At 41.9% G+C, this 19,070-nt stretch overlaps 1 protein-coding gene across 4 annotated transcripts in view; it reads left to right on the top strand.

Moving 5' to 3' along the window:
* The window catches only part of PTGR2 (prostaglandin reductase 2), a 34,905-nt gene that overhangs the window by 6,988 nt on the left and 8,847 nt on the right, over nt 1-19,070 (top strand). For all 4 annotated transcript variants that reach the window (XR_004271793.1, XM_032287914.1, XM_032287912.1 and 1 more), the window contains exons 3-4: nt 1,749-1,867; nt 17,829-18,020. Coding sequence is in view for 3 of the 4 variants with exons in the window: in XM_032287914.1 (XP_032143805.1) it covers nt 1,749-1,867; nt 17,829-18,020 (311 nt within the window). In the remaining variant the exon portion in view is untranslated. The remainder of the gene's footprint in view (nt 1-1,748; nt 1,868-17,828; nt 18,021-19,070) is intronic.

Genomic DNA, 19,070 nt, shown 5'->3' with positions numbered 1-19,070 from the left:
CAAGGCCATTTTTAAACAGTGTAATAGTCTTTCAGGTGATAACTTATCCAGGCATTTGTTGGTGAAATAAGATATTTTGGAATCGTAACATTTGAAAGGTTACATTACAAATATATGTGGCTTTTGTTTCTTCTTTGGAGTATGTATTATTGGTCCTTAAAATTTGCTTTTCTTTTTTATGTGGAATGTAGTAACTTATGGTAGTGCTGACATGTAAACTGCATTGTAAAAACAGGTGTGGAAGTAACCTGAAAGATTTGGGTCACTGTTTGCTGCCCACTTACAGAAGTCACTCAACTTTTCTGATTTCAATTTTAGTAAAATGAGCAGTTAGATTAAGATCTTTATGTACTATTCCCACCGTATAAATTTAATAATTCTATGAATAGTAAATTTGCGTTAAACATATCTGAAGATGAGTACCTTCTAGTGGTAACCTTTTGTTCTTACAAACTTTTCTCATACCTCAAATTTCCTTTTTTTTTTTTCCGAGATGGCATTTCCCCCTTGTTGCCCAGGCTGGAGTGCAATAGCGCGATCTCAGCTCACCACAACCTCCGCCTCCCGGGTTCAAGCAATTCTCCTGCCTCAGCCTACCGAGTAGCTGGGACTAAGGCGCGTGCCACCACACCTAGCTAATTTTTGTAGTTTTCATAGAGATGGGGTTTCACCATGTTGATTGACCAGGATGGTCTTGATCTCTTGACCTTGTGATCTGCCCACCTTGGCCTCCCAAAGTGCCTTACCTCAAATTTTCTAATTTCCTACTTCCTGTTTTTTCAGACTTTATTATTACTACTTTTATATTCATTTAAGTTTCTATAATGATGACCTTTTCTTATAAATTTTTCTCGTGCCTCAAATTTTCTAATTTTCTAATTTTTCAGATTTATTTATTATTACTTTTGTATTCATTTAAGTTTCTATTTGCTTCTTAAAATGAGGAAGGAAAGTTTAGATGTACTCCATCCTGGGTGACAGAGTAAAACCCTGTCTCTTAAAAAAAGGAAATACATATGGAGTCGTTTCTATGGTTAGAGAAGAATTACAAAACAATGTAGATTTATTTGTGCCTGTTTTAAAAGGAAGTGTTCTGAATCCTAGAGTGACCCTTTAAAGAATAATAAGTATGACTGGGTGGTAGCTCACACCTGTAATCCCAGCACTTTGGGAGGCCAAGGTGGGTGGATCATGAGGTCAGGAGTTTAAGACCAGGCTGGCCAAGATGTTGAATCTCTACTAAAAATACAAAATTTAGCCAGGCGTGGTGGTGGGCGCCTGTAATCCCAGTTAGTTGGGAATCTGAGGCAGAGAATCACTTGAACCCAGGAGGCGGAGGTTGCAGTGAGCCGAGATTGCGCCACTGTACTCCAGCCTGGGTGACAGAGTGAGACTCCATCTCAAAAAAAAAAAAAAAAAGAATAATAAGTATATCTCAGCACTTTCGGAGGCCAAGGTGGGTGGATCACGAGGTCAGGAGTTTGAGACCAGCCTGGTTAGCATGGTAAAACCCCGTCTCTACTAAAAATACAAAAAATTAGCCGGGAATGGTGGTGCATGCCTGTAATCCCAGCTACTTGGGAGGCTGAGTCAGGAGAACCACTTGAACCCGGGAGGCAGAGGTTGCAGTGAGCCACGATTGCACCACTGCACTGCAGCCTGGGTGATAGAGCAAGACTCTGTCTCAAAAAAAAAAAGTGTATAGTAAAGTGACCCTGCTTACTTTATATTTTTGCCTATTATTTTAGGAAAAAATGGTAATCCTGTGGCAGAGAATTTCCGAATGGAAGAAGTCTGTTTACCAGATAATATCAATGAAGGACAAGTACAAGTTAGAACTCTTTATCTTTCTGTGGATCCTTACATGGTAAGAATCAGGATGTCGTAATTTGGTGTAAAATAACTTTATTTTATTGTTTTTCATGTTGTTGTATCTGAATTTTATTGTGCAGTCCCCTTATAGATTGGTAAATATTTGAGCAGTTATATATTGATACCTTTGAATTACAGATTGCCTTAATTTTTATTCACTAGTGAAATTAAGGAATGTTGTAGGGGGAATAGATAATAATAGTACATGTATGTGGTTCAGGTGTTTTCAAATGTTCACACTACCTTCCAATAGTAAATAAAGCTTGAAAATGGTAAAATAGGATTGCAAATTATCTCAGATCCACTTTACAAGAGAGGCTATATATGAGATCTTTTTTTTTTTTTTTTTTTTGAGACAGAGTCTTACTCTGTCACACAGGCTGGAGTACAGCAGCGCAATCTTGGCTCACTGCAACCTCCACCTCTTGGATTCAAGCGATTCTCCTGCCTTAGTCTCCCGAGTAGCTGGGACTACAGGCATATGCCACCATGCCTGGCTAAGTTTCATATTTTTTTTTGGTAGAGACGGGGTTTTACCATATTGGCCAGGCTGGTCTCGAACTCCTGACCTTGTGATTCACCTGCCTTGGCCTCCCTAAGTGCTGGGATTACAGGTGTGAGCCATCGCACGCCCAGCTAGAATCTTTATTTATTTCTAGCTGACCTTTTCTTTTTCTTTTTCTTTTTTTTTTTTAAGAGATGAGGTCTTTCTATGTTGCCCAAGCTGGTCTCAGTTTTGCTGGGCTCAGGCAATCCTCCCACCTTGGCCTCCTGCCACTGTGCTAACCCTGTAGTTGATCTCTTTTTGAAAGGAACAGACTCAGTTATGCCACCTCTAGATAAAGAAGATTTATTGAAGAGGTATATATTACCAGACTACAAATAAGAAGCCATTAGGCACAGGGACTTTGGCTCTTTGAGCTGACTTCTTGCTTTACTTCTGTCAGAGGTCATACAGTCTCTTCTTCACTTCTAACTTCATCCTATGGCCATGACAAGCACAGCTATATATGTCAGTTTACCCCCTGCTATTAAGAGTCTCGGCTGGGCATGGTGGCTCATGCCTATAATCTTAGCACTTTGGGAGGCCAAGGCAGGATTGCTTGAGCCCAGGAGTTCAAGACCAGCCTGGGCAACAGAGTGAGACCCTGTCTCTACAAAAAATTAAAAATTTAGACAGGTGTGGTGGCTTGTGCTTGTAGTCCTAGCTGCTTGAGAGGCTGAGGTGGGAGGATTGCTTGAGCCTGGGAGGTCGAGGTTCCATTGAGCCATGATTGCATCACTGCACTTCAGTTTGGATGACAGAGTGAGACCCTGTCTCAAAAAAAAAAAAAAGTCTCATTGATTGGAATCAGATTGCTGCAATAGGGAAATTGGCCCCATATGTCTGTTTTGATAAAAACCTATTTCATAGGTTGCTGAACAACCATATGAGTTTCCTCATACTGTTTTAACATATTACTATAAACTTAGTGGCTTTGTTTTTTTGAGACAGAGTCTCACTGTGTTGCCCAGGCTGAAGTGCAGTGGCATGATCTCAGCTCACTGCAATCTCCGCCTGCCAGGTTCAAGCGATTCTCCTGCCTCAGCCTCCCGGGTAGCTGGGATTGTAGGCATGCACCACCATGCCTGGCTAATTTTTTGTATTTTTAGTAGAGATGGGATCTCACCAGGTTATCCAGCCTCGTCTTGAACTCCTGACTTCAGGTGATCTGCCCACCTCAGCCTCCTAAAGTGCTGGGATTATAGACGTAAGCCACAGCCCCTGGCAGCTTAGTGACTTCAAACAAAAATTTATTTTTAGAGATCAGAGATCCAAAATTGGTCTTAACATGGCTAAAATGAAGATGTTGGCAGGGCTGCATTTCTTCTGGAGGCTCTAGGGACCATCCGTTTCCTTGCCTTGTCCGTCTTCTCAAGGCTGCCCGTATTCCTTGACTTGTAACTTTGCATTTCTCTTGTCTGTGCTTCAGTGGTTAGATCTCTGAACTCTAACTTTTCTTCCTCCCTCTTCCAAGGATCTTTGTGATTACATGGAGCCCACTGGGATAGTCCCGAATAATTTCTCGATCTCAAGATCATTAACTTAATTACATTTGCAAAGTCCCCTTTGCCATATAAGATAACATATTCACAAGTTTCAGGGATTAGGACATGAACATCTTTGTGAGACCATTATTTTGCCTACCACACCACCTATGGGGTGGCTGTCCAGGGGTCAGATGGCCCTCTGAATCTGTTCAGCTGTGGTTGGAGGGAGGGTTGGGCAAGGGCTACCCCTTGGTGGGAGAGTATTGGCCCTAAGAAGGTACAATTGGCGGGGTGTGGTGGCTCAGGCCCGTAATCCCAGCACTTTGGGAGGCTGAGGTGGGTAGGTCATGAGGTCGAGATCAAAACCATCCTGGCCAACATAGTGAAACCCCATCTGTACTAAAAATACAAAAACATTAGCTGGGCGTCGTGTCTCATGCCTGTAGTCCCAGTTACTTGGGAGGCTGAGGCAGGAGAATTGCTTGAACCCGAGAGGCAGAGGTTGCAGTGAGCCAAGATTACGTCGCTGCACTCCAGTGAGACAGAGTGAGACTCTGTCTAAAAAAAAAAAAAGGAGGTACAATTAGAGAGTGTCTCATCAAGTTACAAGGCACATGGCAGAGTTGGCCATCAGGCTTAGTTTCTCTAGTAGACATCTGAGTCACAAATCATAGGTTGTCAAAATACTCTTGGAAAATCACTTAAATTGTTCTTAAATCATCAGGATCTGGCCCCTTGTAAACTTAAAAATGCAGAATCATTCACTTGAGCCATATAATGTGATTTGCCAAAGCTGTCTTTCCCTGGTCTTCACTTGCCTTTCATAATGGACTGCTCCTCACCTTTTATCATTGAACTCCCAAATAAGGAAAGAAGTATGATATGGTTTGGCTCTGTGTCCCCACCCAAATCTCATCTCAAATTGTAATCCCCACACGTTGAGGGAGGGACCTGGTGGGAGGTAAGTGGGTCATGGGGGCTGTTTCCCCGATGCTGTTCTCGTTATAGTGAATTCTCACGAAATTTGGTTGTTTGATAAGTGTCTGGTGCTTCCCTCTTTCTCTGTCTCTCCTGCTGCCATGTAAGCCATGTCTTACTTCGCTTTTACCTTCTGTCATGATTGTAAATTTCCTGAGGCCTCCGCAGCCATGTGGAACTTGAGTCAGTTAAACCTCTTTTCTTCATAAATTACCCAGTCTCAGGTAACATCTTTATAGCAGTGTCAGATTGGACTAATACAAACTATGATGTAGTTTTTTGTTCTTTTCCATTTGCTCTTCAGCTAATCTAAAACCTCATTTTCTAATATTTTACTTTTAATATCTCTTGAACCCTTCGTGGAGTTTCATTCTTGTTGCCCAGGCTGGAGTGCAATGGCGCGATCTCGGCTCACTGCAACCTCCACCTCCAGGGTTCAAGCAATTCTGACCCAGCCTCCCCAGTAGCTGGGATTACAGGCATGTGCCACTACACCCAGCTAATTTTGTATTTTTAGTAGAGATGGGGTTTCTCCGTGTTGGCCAGGCTGGTCTTGAACTCCTGACCTCAGGTAATCTGCCCGCCTTGGCCTCCCAGAGTGCTGGGATTACAGACGTGAGCCACCGCACCCAGCCTTTTTTTCATTATTTAGAGGCTAATTATCTTCTTTTCATTATTGAAGGCATTTTTTAAAAAATGAACAACTTTATTATTTTTATTAACATTATAAATAGTCGAAACAGAGGTGTATAAAGTAGGAAGTGAAGAGTACCTGTACAAAGGATCACTTATTGATCTGTCTAGGTAACAGCAATGTACCAATGTTAATTTCCTGGTTTTGATATTATACTGCAGATATTTAAGATGTCACTACTGGGGGAAGCTGAGTGAAAGACTTTGTACTTCATTTTATTAATTTTTAACTTTTTTGAAATGAGGTGTCTGTTGCCAAGGCTGACTGCAGTCGTGCCAATACAGCTCACTGCAGCCTTGACCTTCTGGGCTCAAGCAATCCTTCCACCTCAGTCTCCCAAGTAGGAGGGACCACAGGTATGTACCACCATGCCTGGCTAATTTTTTAAATTTATTTTTTTTAGAGATGGGGTCTTGCTATGTTGCCCAGATTGGTCTTGAACTCCTGGACTCAAACAGTGCTCCTGTCTTGGGCTCCCAAAGTGCTGAGATTTCAGGTGTGAGCCACTGCGTTGCTTTCCCTGTACTTAAAAACATTTAACAGTTTTAAGAATTACTGGCCAGACGTGGTGGCTCACGCCTGTAATCCCAGCACTTTGGGAGGCTGAGGCAGGCAGATCACAAGGTCAGGAAATCAAGACCATCCTGGCCAACATGGTGAAACTCTGTTTCTACTAAAAATAAAAAATTAGCCGGGTGTGGCGGTGCCTGCTTGTAGTCCCAGTTACTTGGGAGGATGAGGCAGAATTGCTTGATCCCAGGAGGCGGAGGCTGCAGTGAACCAAGATTGCACCACTGCACTCCAGCCTGGGTGACAGAGCCAGACTCCATCGCAAAAAAAAAAAAAAAAAAAAAAAAGTATCCACACACTATACAATTTACTCAGAGAGTACAATTAAATTGTTTTTAGTATATTCGCGGAATTCTGCAACTGTCATCACAATCAGTTTTACAACATTTTCCTCATCCCCAGAAGAAACCCTGAACCTATGGTATAATTAGCAGTCATTCCCCATTTTCCCTCCTCACCCCACCCTCAGCTGTATACAACTACTAATCTACTTTTTGTTCCTATAGATTTGCCTATTCTGGCCATTTTGTATAAATTTTATTACTGAATCATGTTACATAGTATCGATACGGTAGTCAGATGATGGACATATGGGTTGTTTACACAATTTGGCTATTAGCAATACTTCCACTACGAACATTTGTGTATACGTTTTTGTGTGGACTGTGTTTTTGTTTCTCTTGGGTATGTATCTAGGAGTTAAAATTACTATGTTATACAGTAAGTGTATGCTTAACCTTTTGAGGAACTACCAGACTCTTTTCCAAAATGGCTTTACCATTTTCCAATCCCACCATCAGTGTATGAGGGTTCCAGTTTTCCACATCCTCACTAACACTTGTTATTATCTGTCTTATTGGTTATAGCCATTCTAGTTGGTGTAAAGTGATATCTCATTGTGGTTTTCTTTTGTATTTCCTTGATGGCTAATAATGTTGAGCATGCTTTTATGTGCTTATTGGTCATTTGCATGTCTTTTTTTGAGACATGTCTATTCAGATCTCTTGTGCATTTTAAAAAGTTGGATTATCTGTCTTTTTATTACTGAGTTGTAAGAGTTCTTTATATATTCTCATTATAAGCCCCTTGCTGGATATATGATCTGGAAATACTTTCTTCCATGCTATAGGTTGTTTTTTTAATTCTCTTGATGGTATCCGTTGAAGCACAAAAGTTTTTAATTTTGATAAAGTCCAACTTATCTCTTTTTTTGTTTGTGTCATATACTTTTTTGTGTGTGTCACGTATACTTTCAATACTTTCAGACTTATATCTAAGAAAACTTTGCCTCACTCAAGGTCATGAATATTTAGTCCTATATTTTCTTCTAAGAGTTTTACAGTTTTGCTCTAACATTTAAGTCAGTAACACATTTTGAGTTAAACTTTGTGTATGAGTATGAGGAAGGAGTCTGTATTAATCAAGATTCTTTAAAGAGACAGAAACACAAACACACATAGGCATGCACACAGAGACATGCACATACCTATATGTGAGAGGGGACTTATAAGAGGAATTGGCTCACAGGATTATGGAAGCCGAGAATTCCCGTGATAGGCTGTCTGCAAACTAGAGAACCAAAGAAGCTGGTAGCATGGCTCAATCCAAGCTGGAAGACCTGAGAACCAAGGAAGCCATGGTATAGTCAGTCTGAAGGCCTGAGAGCCCCAGGACGCCACGAGTGTAGTCTCAGAGTCCAAAGGCTGAAGAACCTGGAGTTCTGACGTCAGAGGGCAGGAGAAGAAGGGTGTCCTGCTTTGCAGGAGAGAGAGAATTTGTCCTTCACCCACCTTTTGTTCCATCTGGGCTCCCTGCTGATTAGATGGTGCCCACCCACACAGAGGGCAGATCTTTGCCACATAGTCCACAGACTCACATGCAAGTCTCCTCTGAAAACACCCTCAAGGACATACCCAGAAACAATGCTTCACAAACCATCTAGGCATCCCTCTATCCAGTCGACACCTAAAATCATCTATCACAGGGCCCAATTCCTTCTTTTTTGCAATGTCAAACTCCTTGGGCACAAGTGATTCTCCTGTCTTAGCCTCCCAAGTAACTAGAACTGTAAGTACAAGCCACCACACCTGACCTAACTTCATTCTTTTGCATGTGAATATACAGTTGTGTCAGCACTTTTTTTTTTTAAGAGAGACCAGAAATAAGTGACCCTGAAGGGACATGAACCAGCACTGTTTGTTGAAAAGATAATTCTTTCCTCATTGGATTGTCTTAGTACTCTGGTTGAAAACCAATTGACCATAAATATGAGGGTTTATTTCTGGGCTTTCAGTTCTATTCCGTCAGTCTGTATATCTGTCATACTAGTACCTCGCTGTCTTAATTACTGTAGCTTTGTAATAAATTTTGAAATAACCAAAAGTGTGAGTCTTCCAATTTGTTTTTCTTTCTTTTTCTTTTCTTTCCTGCCTTGGCCTCCAAAGTGCTTGGATTACAGGCGTCAGCCACCACACCCAGACTTTGTTTTTCTTTTTTTTTTGAGGCAGTCTCACTCTGTCACCAGGCTGGAGTGCAGTGGTGCTTTCTCAGCTCACTGCAATCTCCGCTTCCCGGGTTCAAGTGATTCTCCTGCCTCAGCCTCCTGAGTAGTTGGACAGGCACACACCACCATGCCTGGCTAATTTTTATATCTTTAGTAGAGACAGGGTTTCGCTATGTTTGCCAGACTGGTCTTGGACTCTTGACCTCAAGTGATCTGCCCACCTCGGCCTCCCAAAGTGCTGTGATTACAGGCGTGAGCCAGCACACCTGGCCCACTGTGGGATTCTTGTAGATATCCTTTATCAGATCGAGGAAGATTCCTCCTATTCCTGGTTTGTTTTTATCATGAAAGGGTATGATATTTTTTTAATTGAGATGAAATATATATAACAGTTAAATTTACCATTTTAACCGTTATAAAGTATACAATTCATTGGCATGAAGAACATACACACACAGCACATTTACAGTGTTGTACAGCCATCACCACTTTCCATTTCCCCCAGCAGAGGTGTTGGATTTTGTGAAATGATTTTTCTGCGTCTATTGACGATCATGTGGTTTTTGCTTTTTAATCTACTGATTTGTTCATTATTATTTTAGTTTGTTTTACACTCTTATTAATACATTACCACAAACTAGATAATTTATAATGAAAATAAATTTATTTGGCTCCTGGTTCTGGAGGCTGAGAAGTTCCAGAGCATGACACTGGGATCTGGCAAGGGCCTTCTGGCCATGTCTTCCCATGGTGAAAAGTAGAAGGGCAAGAGAATATAAGTGGAGCAGCTATATAGTAGAAGAAAGAAAAGAGGCCAGGCACAGTGGTTCATCCCTGTAATCCCATCACTTTGGGAGGCCAAGGCTGGAGGATCGCTTGAGGCCGGGAATTTAAGACAAGTCTGGGCAACATAGCAAGACCACATCTCTGCAAAATGCCAGGCACAGTGGCTCAAGCCTGTAATCCCAGCACTTTGGAAGGCTAAGGTGGGCAGATCACCTGAGGTCAGGAGTTTAAGACCAGCCTGGCCATCTTCAGCCTGGCTGAAACCCTATCTCTACTAAAAATAGAAAAAAAATTAGCCGGGCATGGTGGCAGGCGCCTGTAATCTCAGCTACTCAGGAGACTGAGGCAGGAGAATCCCTTGAACCCGGGATGCAGAGGTTGTAGTGAGCCGACATCGTGCCATTGCACTCTAGCCTGGGTACAAGAATGTAACTCTGTCTCAAAAATAAAAAAAATTAACCAGGCATGCACCTGTAGTCCTGGCTACTCAGCATGCTGAGGTGGGAGAATCACTTGAGCCAAGGAAGTTGAGACTGTAGTGAGCTATGATCACACCACTGCACTCCAGCCTTGGCAACAGAGCAAGATTTTGTCTCTAAAAATATAAAAATAGGCCAGAAGCAGTGGCTCATGCCTGGAATCCAAGCACTTTGGGTGGCCAAGGTGGGTGGATCATGAGGTCAGGAGTTCAAGACCAGCCTGGCCAACATTGTGAAACCCCATCTCTACTAAAGATACAAAAAATTAGCTGGGTGTGGTGGCATGCACCTATAATCCTAGCTACTCAGGAGGGTGAGGCAGGAGAATTACTTGAACCCAGGAGGCAGAGGTTGCAATGAGCTGAGATCACACCATTGCACTCCAGCCTGGGTGATAGGACGAGACTCCATCTCAAAAAAACCCAACAATAAATAAATAAATAGAATAAAAGAAAGAGAGTGCAAGCAAAAGCATGGAGAAAGAGCCAAATTCATTCTTTTATCTGGAACTCACTGCTGCCGTAATGGCATTAGTCCATTCACGAAAGCAGAGCCCTCATGACAAAATTGTTTTTCTTTTTTTTTTTTGAGACAGGGTCTCACTATGTCCCTTTAGCTGGAGTACAGTGGTGTGATCATGGCTCGTTGCCCCCTGCTTGAACTCCTGGGCTCAAGTGATCCTCCCACTTAAGCCTCTGGAGTAGCTGGGACTATAGGTGTGTGCCACCTTGCCTGCCTAGTTTTTGTATTTTTTGTAGAGACAGAGTTTTGCTACATTGCCCAGAACTCCTGAGCTCAAGCAATCTGCTTTCCCTAGCTTCCCAAAGTGTTGGGATCACAGGTGTAAGCCACTGTACCTGGCTGAGACCCTGTCTCTTAAAAAAAAAAAAAAAAAAAGATTTTTGGAGAGGAAAAATGATGGAACAACTAGGATTATAATATGAATTGAATTCATGATCTTCACTTTAAACACTCCCAACCTCAAAGCAAAAACAAAAACCAAAAACCCCTTTTTCCTCCAGGGAAGTAAATATCTTGTCTTCTTACTCATTTCATGCTAGAAAGCACAGGCTTGAGAATTTTGCCTCTTTGGTTCTCCATATTCTGTCTGTCAGTCACCAGGTCCTCTGGATCCCACCTCCTAAATACCTCTCAATTCAGTCCATGTCTTAGTAATTCCAGGGAAGTCTACCTAGTCTGAATCACCATTGTTTCTTTCCTAATAGAGTAGGTACCCTTGCATGCACTCTTTGCCCCTTTAAGCCATTTTTCACACTGCAGCCAGAGTGCCAGAGTGATTTTTTTATAACAGCAACTAATTGTGTCACCTTGCTTAAAGTGATTTAATGGCTTCCTGTTAGTTTTGGGATTGAGACCAATCAGCCTTGACATGGTCTAAGAAGCTACATAACCTGGGCTGGTCTTGGTGACTCCCCCTTGTAATCAATCCCAGCACTTTGGGAGGCTGAGGTGGGTGGATCACTTAAGGTCAGGAGTTTGAGACTACCCTGGCCAACATGGGGAAACCCCGTCTCTACTAAAAGTACAAAAAAAATTGGCCAGGCATGGTGGCACATGCCTGTAGTCCCAGCTACTCAGGAAGGTAAGGTGGGAAATCGCTTGAGCCCAGGAGGTAGAGGTTGCAGTGAGCTGAGATCATGCCACTGCACTCCAGCCTGGGCAACAGAGGAAGACTGTCTCAAAAAAAAAAAAAAAGCTATATAATATGACTTGTTTACTTGTCCAGGCTCAGTAAAGGCTGCCAATTACCCTCACACCCTTGTCTCAGTGGATGTCTTCTTTTGTAACACATCAGTGCCCCCTTCTGCTCAAGCTTTGTATTAATCATGTTTTTAATTTAGTGTATTTTATGATGCTTTGACATCTTAGGGGACTTGTGAATCCTAGAGAAACTGTCCCTGGCAGGATTTGTGTATTTTGAGATAACAACTTGCCTTTGAGTCTTGCCATTCATATACAAACCAACCAATCCAAAGCCCATATCCCTAAACACCTCCTGTATCTACCTCACACTCCCCTGCCATAAATCACCCCTGGGCCAGATGCTGTACAACTAAGAACCACCCCTGTATATCAGAGCTCTCTGGCATTATTAAAACTGTCACGTAATGTACTGAAGGTTACCAGCCTTGCTTTCCTGGTTCCTTCCTGTGGAAACCAAAGATACTTCTTCCAAAAAAAAAAAAAAAAAATGCCTGGGTGCAATGGCTCACACCTGTAATCCTAGCACTTTGGGAGGCGGAGGCAGGTGGATTGCCTGAGCTCAGGAATTCAAGACCAGCCTGGGCAACAAGGTGAAACCCTGTCTCTACTAAAATACAAAAAATTATCCAGGTGTGGTGGCATGCTCCTGTAAGCCTAGGTACTTGGAAGGCTGAGGCAGGAAAATTGCTAGAACCTGTGAGATGGAGGTTGCAGTGAGCTGAGATCGCGCCACTGCACTCCAGCTTGGGCAACAGAGTGAGACTCTGTCTCTTAAAAAAAAGAAAAAAAGACTCTGGGTCACACTCTTCCTTGCTCCTTTAGCCTCTTGACCAATTCTGGTGCTTCCCCATGCGACCCTTCTTGGCATAGTGTGCCCTCCCCTCTTGGCAACTGTAAGAAATTCTTCTTTCAAGGCAGTTGTCTTTGTATCTATCATTTTTACCATACCTGGTTAAAACAGAGTCCCAGGTACATATTAAACCAAGCTCTCATACGTGTTGGCCCTCTATCTAAAAGCCTCCTCCCACTCCTTTCCCTTTACCTGGATCATCCCTGTTATTTCCCAGATGCCTGCTTAAAGAGGTTTCCTTTGGTAAATCACCCTGAACCCTCAGATTAGTTCAAACCTCTCTTTTACATTTTCCTCCTGACATTTGGCATTTATCCCAATTGAAAGTAATAATTACATGTGTAGTTATTAGATTATCTGTCTCCCTTAATAAAAAGCAAGCTTATGGGCTGGCTGGGTGCCATGGCTCATGCATATAATCCTAGCACATTGGGAGGCTGAGGGAGGAGGATCACTTGAGCCCAGGAGTTTGAGACCATCCTGGGCAGCATGGCAAGATGCCATCAATACCAAAAAATGAAATTAGTGTGAGTGTTAAGGTGCACACCTGTATTCCGAACCACTCTGGAGGCTGAGGTTGGAGGATTACTTGAGCCCAGGAGGTCGAAGCTGCAGTGAGGCGTGATCATGCCACGGCACTCCAGCTGGGGCAACAGAGTGAAACCCTGCCTCAAAAAAAAAAAAAAAAAGTTTATGAAAATAAAGTTTTTATATATCACTGTATTTCCAGTGACTAGCATAGTGTTTATTAAGTGTTAATTGCAGAAAGGAAGGAAGAAAAATCACTTTGGGGTACTTTTACTAGACAGTCTCTATGTATCTGTCCTTTAAAAAAAAGAATCAGGCCAGGCGCAGTGGCTCACGATTGTAATCCCAGCACATTGGCAGGCCGAGGCAGGGGGATCACTTGTGGTAAGAAGTTCGAGACCAGCCTGGCCAACATGGTGAAACTCCATCTCTACTAAAGACGCAAAAATTAGCCAGGCGTGGTAGCATGCGCCTGTTATCCCAGCTACTTGGGAGGCTGAGGCAAGAGAATCTATTGAGCCTGGGAGGCAGAGGTTGCAGTGAGCTGAGATTGTACCACTCCACTGTACTCCAGCCTGGGTGACAGAGAGAGACTCTGTCTAAAAAAAAAAAAAACCCTGCTGGGTATGATGGCTTGAGCCTATAAATCCCACTACTTGGGAGACTGAGGTGGGAGGATGGCTCGAAGCTGGATGTTCAAGTCTAGCTTGGGCAGCAAAGCAAGACCCCAATTCTAAAAAGTAGAAAAACCTTAAGCAACTTTTTTTTTTTTTTTTTTTTTGATATGGAGTCTCGCTCTGTATAGTGGCATGATCTTGGCCCACTGCCACCTCTGTCTCCTGGGTTCAAGCAATTCTCCTGCCTCAGCCTCCTCAGTAACTGGGATTACAGATGTAAAGTTGCTCAAGAGGCCTGGTACAGTGGCTCACATCTGTAAATCCTAGTGCTCTGGGAGGCTGAGGCAGGTGGATCACCTGAGATCAGGACTTTGAGACCAGCTGGCCAACATGCGAAACCCTGTCTCTACTAAAAATACAAAAACTAGCCAGGCATGGTGGTGCATGGCTAAATTTTGTATTTTTAGTAGAGACAGGATTTACAGATGTGAGCCACTGTGCGGGGCCTCTTAAGCAACTTTAAAAAGGAAAAAGGAATCTAACAAACATTAAATAATTGAGATTTTATATCATTCCCAATTCACAGCTAAAATTTATCGTGTGTACAAAGTATTTTACATGATTATCCTTAATGTGCATATACAACTTGGCTTCCATATTCTTTGTTATTATTTAAAAAATTTTTATTTTCATTTGATAACGAGTGAGGGATCCTGCTATGTTGGCCAGTCTGGTCTCAAAGTCTGCACCTCAAGCGATCATCCTGCCTTGGCCTTCCAAAGTGGTGGGTTTATAGGTGTGCTTTTATATTCTTTTTTTTTTTTTAAAAAAAAAAACAGTTTCGCTCTTTTTGCCCAGGCTGGAGTGCAATGGTGTGATCTCAGCTTACCACAACGTCTGCCTCCCGGCTTCAAGCAATTCTTCTGCCTCAGCCTCCTGAGTAGCTGGGACTACAGGCATGCACCACTACACCTGGCTAATTTTGTACTTTTAGTAGAGACCTGGTTTCTCCATGTTGGTCAGGCTGGTCTGGAACTCCTGACCTCAAGTGATCCGCCAGCCTCAGCCTACCAAAGTACATGGATTACAGTTGTCAGCCAACATATCGAGCATTTTCATATTCTTTAAGTGACTTTATATGAAAAACTAGTTCAAATATTATTATTTTGGCGGTTAATAACATTCTATTGTATTAACACCATTTAGCTGTAGGGAATTACTTGTGTGATACTGTGATTTATAATAGGAAATATTTGGTGTTCTTACTCTTTGCTGGCACACAATTCCTAAAGCCTTAGAATCTCCAAGATGTCTTTTTGTATGCTAATGAGATGACTAGTGGCTGGGGGCTCCTGAATAGCCTCAGGATGGGGGCTAGTTACCAAGGCAACCAACCAAATGATCAGAGGTTGGAACTTTAGTCATACATCAGGTAGTGGACAGGGATGAAGATTGAGTTTATCACCAATGGGCAGTGATTTAATCAATCATGCCTACATAAAGAAACCTTCATCCAAACCCTAAAAGACCTGGTTAAGGAGTTTCCAGATAGCTGAACACGTGGAGATTCCTGTAGGGTAGGTGTACTGGAGAGGGTGTGGAAACTCCTTGCCTTTTCTCATATACCTTGCTCCATGCGTCTCTTCTATTCGGCTGTTAATTTTTTTTTTTTAATTCATTAATTTGTTTTTTGTTTTTTTTTTTGGTCTCTTTTTTTTTTTTTTTTTTTTTTCTTTTTTTTTGAGACGGAGTCTAGCTCTGTCGCCAGGCTGGAGTGCAGTGGCATGATCTCTGCTCACTGCAACCTCCACCTCCTGGGTTCAAGCAATTCTCTTGCCTCAGCCTCACGAATAGCTGGGACTACAGGCGCGTGCCACCACGCCCAACTAATTTTTGTATTTTTTAATAGAGACGGGGTTTCACCATGTTGGCCAGGATGGCCTCGATCTCTTAACCTCGTGAACCCACCTCGGCCTCCCAAAGTGCTGGGATTACAGGCGTGAGCCACCGCGCCTAGCCGTTTGGTCTTTTTTAAATTTTTATTTTTATTTGGCTATTTATCTGTATCCTTTGTAATATCCTGTATAATAAACAGTAAATGTAAGTAAAGTATTTCTCTGAGTTCTTGAGGTGCTCTAGCAAATTAAACCAAAGGAGAGGGTAGAGTGGAGACACTGATTTATAGCCAGTTTGTCAGAAGTACAGACCATAACCTAAGATTTAAGATTGGCATCTGAAGTAGGTGCAGTCTTGTGGGACTGAGCCCTTCATCTATGGGACCTGACACTATATCCAGGTAGATAGTATCACAGTTGAATTGAATTAGGGGACACCCAGTTGATGTCCTCTGCAGAATTGCTTGGTTGGTGTATAGGGAAATACCCTTCCACATCTGTTTTTAGAAGTATTGTGTTGAGTGGTGAGTGACAGTAGGAAAAAAAGTAGATTTTTTCCCTATATCTCACAGAACTTATTTCCATTTTTTCTACTAGCTTTGTTTAAGTATCAGGCCCTTGGTCTGGCCGGTGTCTATGGCTGCGCTTGCTTTTAAGGAATAGATGGGAGGTAGCACACAAACAGAAGTAAATGTATTCTTATAGAAGCTTCTGCATTAATTCTCTGTTTTATTATTTACCCGGGTAAACTGAACCACATGGGACCCCTTAATCAAGAGTCCTTCCATGTTTTCCATTTCCTGGTCCATGATATGGTCCTCTACATTTTGGATTTCATGATAGAGGCAAGAGGAAGAGAGCCTTGACTGCTACCCAGAGAAGTTGTTAGCCCTCCTCTTGAGACAGGGTGTGGTCCGACTGTGGCACTCTGTCTTTGAGAGGTGAAGAGAGCGTTCGTCTGTAGTTAGGGGGCATGAAATAGGGAAAGTGCTTGGTCACTTCTTTTTGGGTTATTTTCAATGAGGAGACAGAATTCCTAGCCCAAAAGAAATCAAGTTTTATGGCCTATATGTTGCTAGTTTTCCATAAAAAATAGTTGTATTATATCAGCAACATGTGAGTGTATCTAATTGGCCACAATCCCTTGAAACCATCAAAAAAGTATTTTGTATTATTTTTGCTAGTATATTTTGTATAATATTACTTTAATTTCCTTAAGTAATTCTGTAAAAATTTTAGCTTTATTCACTAGCATACATTTGATGCATTTAAATGTACAATTTTGAATATTCACAGAGCTTTGCAACTGTCACCACAACTTAAAAATTTTTTATTTAAAGACAAATTTATTGACAAATAAAAATTGTTGCCATGCATGGTGGCTCATGCCTGTAATCCCAGCACTTTGGGAGGCCGAGGTAGGTGGATCATGAGGTCAGGAGTTCGAGACGACCAGCCTGGCCAATTTGGTGAAACCCCATCTCTACTAAAAATACAAAAATAAGCCAGGCGTGGTAGCACATGCCTGTAGTCCCAGCTACTGGGGAGGCTAAGGCATAAGAATTGCTTGAACCTGGGAGGCAGAGGTTGCAGTGAGTCAAGATGGCACCACTGCACTCCAGCCTGGGTGATGGTGCAAGACTCCGTCTCAAAAAAAAATTGTCTGTTTATGGTATTCAACATGATATTTTGAAATATTTTTACATTGTGTAGTAGCTGTATCATGCTAACATGCTAATTAACATGGATTACATCATATACTTATTGTTTGTGGTGAAAACACTTAGAATTTATCCTTTTGGCAAGTTTTTTGTTTTTTTTTTTGAGATGGGCTCTCACTCTGTCACCCAGGCTGGAGCGCAGTGGTGCAATCTCGGCTCACTGCAACCTCCGCCTCCCAGGTTCAAGCAATTTTTCCACCTCAGCCTCCTGAGTAGCTAGGATTACAGGCACCTGCCATCATGCCCAGGTAATTTTTGTATTTTTGTAGAGATTGGGTTTCACCATGTTGGGCAGGCTGCTCTTGAATTCCTCAGGTGATCCATCCGCCTTGGCCTCCCAGAGTGCTGGGATTACAGGTGTAAGCCACCTCGCTTGGCCAGTGGCAGTTTTCAAGTATATAATACATTGTCATTAACTATAGTCACCATGTTGTTTCAGGTCTTATGTTTAAATCTTTAATCTATTTTGAATTGATTTTTGTGTATTGTATGTGATACACTATTCATTATATACTTTTAGTCACTGGGTAAATTCGAGTGGTTTGATATTGGATAAAATTATCTCGATTTTTTTTTTAGCGTTGTAGAATGAATGAAGACACTGGCACTGATTATATAACACCTTGGCAGCTATCTCAAGTGGTTGATGGTGGAGGTATTGGAATTATAGAAGAAAGCAAACACACAAATTTGACTAAAGGCGATTTTGTGACTTCTTTCTATTGGCCCTGGCAGAGCAAGGTTATTCTGGATGGAAATAGCCTTGAAAAGGTGATATATATATATGAAAATATCTGATTTTTTTCCCCTGTGTAATTCTCACTTTGTGCATTTGATACTCAGTTTTGTTTGTAATCAGAGAAAAATAAAAACATATTTTATTTTAGCTAGCTGCTAAAATGCCGAAAGTCTTTGTTCCTTTTCCACTGTTAGCTGTGTAGGGAAGTTTAAATTTTCCTTCTGAAAGTTTGTTACTTAGGCCTATTAAACTGATAATAAACAGATTAACAAGAGAAAAACCATTTTATTTATTGTTTTATCTTTTTTCTTTTTCATTTTTTTTAAGCATTGTGGATGTGAATATTATTTTTTCTTTACTTTTTTTTTTTTTAAACTTGAGCCATAGGTTTCATGAAGCAGGGGAGAAAAAACATTTTAATTCATGCATGTGCACTGGAGCCTCACAGAATGGGAGACTTAAAGGAGGGGCCTGATGGTTGAAGGGTTTTTTTTGTTTGTTTCTGTGCTTGTTTGTTTATTTTAGAAATGGGGTCTCACTATGTTGCCTTGGTGGTCTCAAACTCCTAGGCTCAAGTAATCCTCCCACCATAGCCTCCCAAAGTGCAGAGATTACAGACATGAGCCACTGTGTCTGACTGAAGTTTTTATAGTGTAAAGGAATGGGGCTTGAGGCTTTTGGGGGAAATGACAACAAGAAGGGAAAGGGGAGGAATGGCATGGTGAACAAAGGTTATCTTATTGTACAGAAAGTTGCTCACGTAATAAAAGTTGTTTCAGAGCAGCCTCCAAAAGAATAGGCATAGCCTGGCTGGGTCTGCTAATGACTTTTATTTTATTTTTATTTTTTATTTTTTGAGGCAGCATCTCACTCTGCCACCCAGGCTGGAGTGCAGTGGAGTGATCTTGGCTCACTGCAACCTCTGGCCTCCTGGGTTTAAGCCATCGTCTCACCTCAGTCTCCTGAGTAGCTGGGATTACAGGTAAACATACACCACCGCACCTGGCTCATTTTTTGTATTTTTAGTAGACACAAGGTTTCGCCATGTTGGCCAGGCTAGTCTCAAACTCCTGACCTCAAGT

Source organism: Sapajus apella, unplaced genomic scaffold, assembly GCF_009761245.1.
Source record: "Sapajus apella isolate SASKATOON/1434 unplaced genomic scaffold, GSC_monkey_1.0 scaffold20, whole genome shotgun sequence".
Classification (NCBI taxonomy): Eukaryota; Metazoa; Chordata; class Mammalia; order Primates; family Cebidae; genus Sapajus; species Sapajus apella.
The sequence above is the reverse complement of the archived record's forward strand: the minus strand, read 5'-3'. Positions and strand labels throughout refer to the sequence as shown.